This window comes from Citrus clementina, unplaced genomic scaffold (assembly GCF_000493195.1).
Source record: "Citrus clementina cultivar Clemenules unplaced genomic scaffold, Citrus_clementina_v1.0 scaffold_7, whole genome shotgun sequence".
Classification (NCBI taxonomy): domain Eukaryota; kingdom Viridiplantae; phylum Streptophyta; class Magnoliopsida; order Sapindales; family Rutaceae; genus Citrus; species Citrus x clementina.
Window position 1 is genome coordinate 12,123,428 of NW_006262075.1, and position 10,407 is coordinate 12,133,834.

The 10,407-nt window shown below is 39.1% G+C and overlaps 1 protein-coding gene across 1 annotated transcript; it reads right to left on the reverse strand.

Annotated features, from left to right (window-relative positions):
- Positions 1-7,379: 7,379 nt before the first annotated feature.
- On the reverse strand, positions 7,380-8,753 carry LOC18036390 (probable disease resistance protein At5g63020). Its single transcript, XM_006427309.1, has one exon. The coding sequence runs from the start codon at positions 8,751-8,753 to the stop codon at positions 7,380-7,382; it is 1,374 nt and encodes a 457-aa protein (XP_006427372.1).
- Positions 8,754-10,407: the final 1,654 nt, after the last annotated feature.

The following is a 10,407-nucleotide window of genomic DNA, read 5'->3' on the forward strand; positions in this document are numbered from 1 at the left end:
TATAGATCATGTAGAGGAGCTAATTACAGTTCCACAACAACGGATATTTAATTTTTAAGGTTATATGTGTTGAGAATGTTCGATACTATTAGTTTAAATTTTCAAGAAGCATTAAATAAAGACAGCATTTTATTTGGTGGGGAGGAAGTTTAAGCAGAGGAGTTGCTCGGTTTGGAATATTTGGAGGTATTGAGCTTCACTTGAGAGGTGTTCGTGCTCTCCAATTTATTTTGAGCTCACATAAGCTACGAAGTTGTACTCAAGCGCTGTTCCTCCAATCCTTCAATAATTCGATATGGCTTGATATTTCACTTTTGGCAGAGTTAAAAGCACCACTGCAGATTTAAGTATTTTTGGCTGTAGAAAATTGGAGGACTTGAAGATGGAATATACAGGGGGAGCGAAAAACAAGCGGCAACCTTGTGTTTTCTAAGGCCTACATACAGTTCACATAGAGGTTTGTTCTAAATTGAAGGACTTAACATTCCTTGTTTCTGCTCCAAATCTCAAGAACTTGGAAATACAAAATTGCCCTGCTGTGGAAGCAATCATCAGTGTGGGAGAATTTGCGGAAGCTCTAGAGGTGGTGGAAAATCTAAACCCATTTGCAAAACTCCAGTATCTTGGACTAGAAAATCTGCCAAATGTGGAGAGCATCTATTGCAAGCCTCTGCCCTTTCCATGTTTGAAAAGAAATGACTGTGGATAGTTGCGGTTGTCTTAAAAAGCTTCCACTCTACTCCAACAGTGTAAAAGAGTGTACAATTGTTATTTCATCATTCGGAGAGTTAATGGTGCAATGAGATTTGGCAGTTAACTCTCGTGGGAAGAGCTTGAATGGGAAGACGAAGCCACTCGAATTGCTTTTCATTCATGTTTCAAATCTCTGATTGGATTGGAGATTGCATTTCGCCTCAGGTTCGTACTTTTCTTGAATTTTTCTTGTTAACTTCATTTGTTCATTTATCCATTTTTTTTTAAAGGAATCAGAAGGGTTAATAATTTTGGTTGTGTTAGGTCGACTTCTAATCACGAGGCAGAAGGAGTTGAGATGAAGTTTAATTTTGGTGGAGAAATTGTTTGATTTAAAAAATTTAAATGAGTTGACCATCATTCTTTAGCATATTTGTATGAACAGGAGTGTGTAAATATGCAAACTGTCCAGCTGTATGTGTATAGCGTAATAATTTTGAGGAGTTAAAACATTGAAGAATATTGATGTTTCCATTGTCAAACCAAATATACTTAATTACTTGAGGATAATGATTACTGCTAATACATTTGCTAATACATTTGCAAAGAAAAAAACATGCCTATTGAAAAACTCATCTTATTAGCAACAGCATTATAAGTAGTATCCAATCATAGTTTCATGCAAGATTTTGAGATTTTTCAAATGCTGATTCCGGGAATGGAGATTAATAGATAATGGAGACAGGTTGACTGCAATGGCTAATTGCAAGAGGGAATTTTAGTCGTAAAAACAGACCAACTAGCAAAGCAAATTCCAAATCTTGGAATGAAGTGGCAAAAAAACGAAACAAACAAATGGCAAGAGGAAGTGACTATACAATAATAACATCGACTTGCAATTCAACATTTATACAGTTTTACTCACCAAGAAAAGAGAAAATTACAATAGCAATTTGGCTACTAGAAGATGTTCATTCATGCTTATGCCTGTCATATGGATTTGAAACAAGGAGTAAAAGCATTTAGAGTGGCTTCATCCTTCCACTGCAGCTCATTCCACCAGTGTTGCTCTCCCCTAATAACAAGTTTGCGTTCCTTGGCGCTGTTGTAATCGAGTGGAAGCTTCTTGAGGTTCGGGCATCCAGATACAAACAATTCTAAGAGATTTGGAAAGTGCACTTAAATTCTTATGAATTGCTTAAGTATGCAAGCAGCAGAGCAGAAAACAAACAACCTTTTCATATATTATAATAACATGAATAATCAGATATACACATCCTTCACATATTTATACTAAACGTGAAAAATGGTAGCTTGCTCAAAGGGAAAACAGAAATGAATAAAACAAAAGATTACAGCTGCACTAGCCAATCATTGGAAACATTCTAGAAACTCCAGCTTGCAGTATTCACGTGTAAATATTCTCCTGCATAACAGTTTTGCCAGCTCATTGAATACACCTCAACTTCTTCATCAGCTGGTTGCTGGATATGGCTGCTCAGGTGGCATGCCAGCATGGCCTTTGGGTCAATTGTTGACTCATCTTCATAATCTGAATTCTCAACACCCTCTCTCAAACTTAAGGTCTTGTCGAAGACATTAAGTTTGCTTCTAAATTGACTGAACTTGTAATAAGGCAATGGCTTGGTTAATATGTCTGCAACTTGATCTCTGCTGGCTACAAAACTGATTTCCAGCTCTCCTTGAGTGACTTTGTCTCTAATGAAATGAAGGTCTATCTCAAAATGCTTTGTCTTTGAGTGATACACTGGATTTGTGGCTATTGCTGCTGCACTTGTGCTATCACTTAAGATCATTGGAACTCTTTGCATCTTGATTTCCAATTCACCAAACAGAGAATTTATCCAAGTGATTTCAGTAGTACACAAAGCTATGGCCCTGTACTCGGACTCAGCTGTCGATCTTGCTACCATGCCTTGCTTTATTGAGCTCCAAGCTACTAAATTGTCTCCCAAAAACACACAATATCCACTTACTGATCTTCTGTCATCTGGATCACTAGCCCAGTCAGCATCAATATAGGCTATCAAATCTAGATGTTCTGACTTCTGGAACTTTAAGCACATGTTTGCAGTGCTCTTTAGGTACCTCAACACTCGTTTGCAAGCTGTCCAGTGAGATTGTCTTGGGTCAGACAGGTATTGGCTAAGCTTGTTCACAGAATATGCAAGCTCTGGTCTTGTTAGAACAGCATAATGTAGACTTCCTACAACACTCCTATAAAATGAAGGATTGTCAAGTTTGGTGCCTTCACCCTTCTTTAGTTTCTCTGCTGTGCTGAAAGGTGACTCTATTCCCTTGCAATTCTCCATCTCTGTTTTAGCTAATAGGTCTTGAACATATTTAGCTTGAGAGAGCAAAATGGAGTTCTGATTTCTTATAACATGTATCCCAAGGAAGTAGCTTAAATTTCCAAGATCTTTCCACTTAACTTTCCTATCACTTCCTCAATACCCTTGCTGTTATTTCCAGTCACAATTATGTCATCTACATACACAAGCACAATGATTATTTCAGCACTGCTTCTTTTGAAGAATAGAGAAATATCACACTTGGAGTTGTTGAATCCCCAAGAGCACAGAGCATTCTTTAATTTGTCAAACCATGCTCTGGGTGCTTGTCTCAGTCCATAAAGAGCTTTCTTGAGCTTGCATATGTGGTTTGGTCTTCTCCTATCCTCAAATCCCTCAGGTTGTGGCATGTACACTGTCTCTGTCAAATCTCCATTCAGAAATGCATTATTTATGTCAACCTGCCTCAACAGCCAATCATTACTTACAGCCAAAGTTAAAATGATTCTGATTGTTGCAGCTTTGACCACAGGGCTGAAAGTCTCATTAAAGTCAAGTCCTGGTGTCTGCAGAAACCCCTTCAAGACAAGTCTAGCTTTGTATCTATTTATGGTGCCATCTGGATTTTCCTTTACTTTGTACACCCATTTGTTGCCAATGAGTTTGTAGTTCTGGTCATGTGGAATTAAGGTCCAGGTTTGGTTTTTGACAAGAGCATTATATTCATCCTCCATTGCTCTTCTCCATTTAGGATCTTTCAGTGCCACAGTGGAGTCAGGGGGTAAGGAAGTTTGAGATTGAGTGGATATTTGATAAACCTTTGGCTTGCAAATCCCTGCTTTTGACCTTGTGATCATGGGATGTAAGGAGGCTTGAGTGTTTGGTTATGTTATGAGAGGCAAGGTGCAATTTTCTACTGAGGTGTTTGGTGAGAGTTCAACAGGTGAGTGGTTGTCTGATATAGAGTTGAAGCTCAAATTCTAACAAGCTCCATCTTAACTAAAACTTGGGAGCTGTTCTGAGTTTCCAGCAGTGGCCTGAGATTAACTATGAGCTGCATTTTGCTGTGTTGACTCAGGGGGAACAGTAGTGGAGAAAGATACAACTTGAAATTTTTCTAGAACTGTGGGGGAATCATTTTGGTCAGTGAGCCTTTGCTTGCAGAAATTTGAGTCATTTTGAAAAGGGAATGAATGATCATTAAATTGACACTGGCTGAAATGTAGATCCTCCCAGAATGATGCATGCAAATGTAACCTTTGTGACTGATGCTAATGCCTAGTAGTGTGCACTTGAAAGTGTGAAAATCAAACTTATGCTTGTTGTAGGGTCTTAAGTATGGATAGCATTCACAACCGAAAACTTTAATTTGGGAATAATCTGGTTTGGTGAGATATAACAGCTCAAATGGAGTTTTATTTTCAAGAATAGGTGAGGTTAATCTGTTTATGATGTAGGTGGCATAGCTGAAAGCTTCTTGCCAATATCTCAAAGGCATTTTTGCTTGGGCTAGTAATGTTAGGCCAGTTTCCACAATGTGTCTGTGCTTTCTCTCCACCTTTCCATTTTGTTCATGTAAATAAGGGCATGAGTGTCTTAAGGCTATTCCTTCTTTCTTGAGAAAGGGTTCGAAAGTTTTAAACTCCCCACCCATGTCTGTTTGTAAAGCCTTGATTCTTAAATTTAGCTGATTTTCTACTTGGTTTTTAAACACAATGAATGTGTCAAGGGCCTGTGATTTTGTTGTTAAGGGAAACAACCATGTGTATCTTGTCTTGTCATCCACAAATGATATGTAATATCTGTGTCCATGGGTAGATGGAATAGGTGCTGGTCCCCAGAGATCACTATGTATTTGTTCTAAGGCTGTGCTGGTCTTGGTTTCAATGCTTTTAAAGTTTAGTTTTGATTGCTTTCCATACTGACAAGCATTACAGAATGAGGGAAATATATTTTTATTTAAGTTGAGCTGATTACAAGATAATAGAGTATTTTTCAGAACTGACTCATTTGGATGCCTCAGCCTATGGTGCCAGAGATCTATTTCATTTGTTCTAAGATCCCTACTGCTTGTATCAGCTCTACTGGACTCGACAACACTGGCACCAACACTGGCACCTAAAGACTCATTACTACTGAAATTGAAACATGCCATTGACATTGGATTGCTAATGCAACTTATTGACTTGGGTATTGGAAATGAAGATAACTCAGCAGCATAAGTAACCTTGTTGCCACTCAAATGAGTTGGCATGCATAGCAGCTCATATAGTCCATCTCTAGCCACTCCTTTCACCAGAATTCTCCCTTGGCTCTTGTCCTTGATGAAGCAAACAGATTTTTGAAACTCAACATCAATATCATTATCATGAAGCAATTTGGAAACACTAATGAGATTTTTGGTAATATCAGGTACAAACAAAATATGATTTAATTTGATGTGTTTGTGTGGACTGTAAGTGGGCAATATAGAATAACCAATGTGAGAGATATGAAGTTTGTTACCATTACCAACAGTGAGCTTGTCATTACCTTGGTACTCTGAGTTCAGGTTCATGTTTCCAATAGCATTGGTCACATGATTTGTGGCACCACTGTCAAGGTACCAGGCATTGCTGTTTTGTCCTTCTGTTGTGGCCATGTAGGCTCCTCTCCTCCTATTTAGCTGTGGCACATAATTTTTCTTAAACCTATGCCAGCATTCAACAGCTGTGTGCCCCATTTTGAAGCAGATTTGGCATGGACCCTTTGATTCAGAACCTTCACCTTCTGCAGCAGCTTTGCCTTTGCCTTTGTCTTGAATATTTTGATTTCCCTGACCATGACCACCATTGCCACCATTTCCAGTGCCACCACCAGGATTTCTGAAGACTATCCCAGGTTGTTGCTGACTGCCAAATCTTTCACCATTGCCCCAGTTCCTCCTGCCATTTCTCATCTGTGTGAAGTTAGCCTCAAGAATCCCTGGGCTGAGATTTTGCTCAGTCCTGGTTTCTTGGCTGAGGAGCATGCTGTAGACCTCTGACAATGAAGGAGTTTCTGGCATAGAGTTAATGTTAGTGACAACAGAGTCATATTCAGATCATACTCCAGCTAAGACACACATAATAAAGTCCTCATCACTCATGTTATTTCCAGCTGCTCTGAGTGTATTTAGGATAGTTTTCATCATGGAGTAATAATCATGGATTGTAAGAGAGCCCTTTTTAGTGGTTTGAATCTGTGTCCTCAAATATAGGATTCTAGCTCTTGTTCTTGCACCATACTGATTGGTAAGAGTTGTCCAAACTTCATGTGAAGTAGAACAATCCACCACAGTGCCGAGGACACCCTCACTGAGAGATGAGAGCAACCAGCTCAAAAGAATGTGGTCCTGTTTCTTCCAGATTTGATATTCTGGATTTTGGTGGGTAACGGTAGCTTGGTTAGGTCCAGGACTGGTGAAATATCTGGGGGGACAGGTATAGCTTCCATTTATGAAGCCTTCAAGCTCATTTGCTCGTATGCTGGAGACCACTTGTGATCTCCAGAGCATGAAATTGTTCTGTGTTAACTTGATGGGAGTGGTGAACACATATGTGTTGCTGGTGATATGTTGGGTAGGAGATGGGTTCATTATGGTCACATTTCTTGTGTTATTATCTGGATTCTGATTGTCGATATTTTCAGGTTGGTTTTGATTCAAATCATTTGGTTGATCATCTGGATTTTCCAGAGTTTGATTCATGTTTGTTTGTGAATTTCTGCTGCTTTCCATAGCTCAAAAGTTGCTCTGATACCAACTTAAATTCTTATGAATTGCTTAAGTATGCAAGCAGAAGAGCAGAAAAAAAATAACCTTTTCATATATTATAATAACATGAATAATCAGATATACACATCCTTCACATATTTATACTAAACGTGAAAAATGGTAGCTTGCTCAAAGGGAAAACAGAAATGAATAAAACAAAAGATTACAGCTGCACTAGCCAATCATTGGAAACATTCTAGAAACTCCAGCTTGCAGTATTCACGTGTAAATATTCTCCTGCATAACAGTTTTGCCAGCTCATTGAATACACCTCAACTTCTTCATCAGCTGGCTGCTGGATATGGCTGCTCAGGTGGCATGCCAACATGGCCTTGGGGTCAATTGTTGACTCATCTTCATAATCTGAATTCTCAACAATGCATTCAAACAGATCTTCTTCAAATTTCTTAGAACTTGCAACCGAAGATATTGGAGTTTCGCAAAAGGTTTTAGCCCTGTAACTTCTTCCACTTTCCAAACACTGATTATTTCTTCCATCTCATAACAACGTTCTACATGGACCATCTTCAGATTTGGGGCAAAAACAAGCCATGTCATCTCCCTCAATTTACTGCAATAGTCTATGGTAACACTTTGAAGGCTGTTGAAACCATAAGTTCTCTTGTTGTTTGAACTTCTGCATAGTCAACCTTTAGCTCTTCCAAACTTGTACAATACACAAAATCTAGTTTGTCAAGATACTTGAGATCTGCTATGGACAAAATATTCCATGACCTTGAATCCTCACAGCGTCGAAGCTCTAAAGCATATTTACAACTCTTGTACTGTTGGCAGCTCAAAAGTCTTCGTAGAGCATAAAAACTTCTTAACGTGACGCTTAATACATTTAAATGTTCCAAAGTAATCAACTCCTCTACCAAAATTTCACTACCACCAAATAGAACGCTATCTTCTGGTACTGTATTAGCAGAGCCACAATCTAGCATCCTCAACACCTTTAACCCAGAAAAATTACAAAGCAGTTGCCGTGGAATCGTATGGAGATAACGCATGTACTCCAAGTTCAAACACTTTAGATTTTTCAAGGCTTTTAATTCATGTGGTAACTCTTTGATGAAAGTTTCTGAAAGATTAAGATATTGTAGTGAAACCAATTTTGAAATTCCTGAAGGCAATTGACTCAAGGAGCGATTCTTTGATAGGTTTAAAACTTTAAGAGAAGGCATAAAATCGAAGAAATCACTAGGGATAGTATCTAACATATTAATGCCGAGGAACAAAGTTATAAGATGAGGGCATATTGGAGTTATTGGTAAAATCACAATTTTATTTCTCATCAACGATATCCTTCTCTTATCTTCCCATTGTTTAACCTCGGGTGGTTCAGTTAATTCAATACCGGCAGAAACCAAAAAGTTTTCATTCTCCACTTCACAGGCTATCCACAAGGTCATATCACGAATCACATCATGCAATTTTACATAATCTGATCCTGCTTCTTCCAATAGGCATGCATGAACAAGAACACCAATAATGTAGTATCCTTGGTTATGTACTCCATTAATTCCTTCATATTCCTTCAGAAAACCCTCACCAATCCAACACCCTATCAATTCAATTTTGCTAATTTGATAATCCTCAGGAAATAAACTACAGTATAACAGACAAGATCTAAGGACGTCACTAGACAAACTATCATAACTGAATTTTAAAAGACGAAACACCTCTTTCTCCATACCTGGAAATTCATAAGCTGATCTCCTTAACATCTGAATTGCATAGCTCCATTCTTCGGGTGTCTTCTTGCTGCTCATGGCACGACCGGTGGTAATAAGTGCAAGTGGCAAACCACTACACTCCTTTGCCACAGTTTTGGCTAACTCCGGAATATCGGGATGACTTTCAAGAGTCTCTTCTCCGACCTTCTTTAGGAACAATTCCCAAGCATCTTGATCTGCCAAACACTCCACCTTGAACTTTTTTTGAGCTTCCATGAGGCCACAGACGTCCACAAGACGAGTCGTAAATGTTGAAAGTCATGGCTGGCGCCGGCCATCTAGATGGCCGGTGCCAACCATTCAACATTCAACACGGCCCGCCATTATTGGTGGTGCCGTGTTGAATGACTCCATAAAAAAAAAAAAAAAAAAAAAGAGCCAAAATTTTGGCTATATAAAGAGGGCTTCCCACCCTCATTTATAATCCAATCTTGAGAGAGCAATTTAGGGAGTTGAGAGAGAGTTTAAGAGCTTGCATTTATAAGCTCTTATTTTAGTGATTTGAGAGTTTGGGTGTATTGGGGTTTTGGGTAGTGAGCTAAAATACTACAATACTTGTAACTCCTTTTCACTAGTAAAATATTTCCTTCTGTCTTTGCCCATGGACGTAGGCTAAAAGCCGAACCACGTAATTTCTGGTGTCCTCTATTGTGCTTGTTCTTTATTTTATTTCCAATTTCATTTTAGCTGCGGTCCTGCTTCACCCACCAATTTCCTAACAGTGGTATCAGAGCTATTGGTTGTATTTTTGGAGTCGGGAACTGTTCACGTAAGGGGTACTATTCACGTATACGACACTATTCACGTATACTGTACTGTTCACGTATACGGGTTTGTTCACATATACGGTACTGTTCACGTATACGATACTATTCACGTATACGGTACTATTCACGTGAAACGGGGAAGCGATCCAAGAATTTTCCGGTGCAAAGCAGGGAATAGTAGTGTGAGAAAAGCAACTGTGGTTTTGTACATGTCTAGGAAAGTTCTGTCACAAAGGCGATAAGAGCTTAAGGAGTCTGGGTTTTAAGTGGGACCATTGTGACCCCTCCAGTCTTTCCTGGGAACTTTCCTGGTGTGCATTCTCACACATACTCACAACTATTCAAGGTGGTATACTAGCTTGTGTGCAGTATTTATCAACAAAATGGCGGCAAAGTATGAAATTGAGAAGTTGAACGGAAATAATTTTTCGTTGTGGAAAATGAAGATGAAAGCTGTATTGAGGAAAAATAATTGTTTGGCAGCAATTGGAGAAAGGCCCATGGAGATAACTGATGACAAGTGGAACGAGGTAGACGGTAACGCCATTTCTGATCTACACTTGGCACTTGCGGATGGTGTATTATCTAGTGTGGCAGAGAAAAATACGGCGAAGGAAATATGGGATACTCTCACAAAATTGTACGAGGCCAAGTCACTACACAACAAAATCTTCTTGAAGAGAAAACTATATACTCTTCGAATGGCGGAATCTACAATGGTGACCGACCACATCAACACTTTGAAGACTCTATTTTCACAACTCACAACGTTGGGTCATAATATAGAGGAGAATGAACGTGCAGAGCTTCTACTTCAAAGTCTACCAGATTCGTATGATCAACTCATCATCAACCTGATGAACAACAATCCAGTGGAAAGTCTAGTTTTCGACAATGTTGCAGCCTCCGTATTAAATGAGGAGAGCAGACGGAAAAATAAGGAAAACAGACAAGCAAGTTCGCAGCAAGCAGAGGCGCTATCGGTGACGAGAGGGAGATCAACGGAACGTGGCCCCAGTGGGAGTCAAAGTTATGGTAGATCAAAATCCAGAAGTAAGAAAAATGTTAAATGCTACAACTGTGGCAAGAAAGGGCACGTCAAG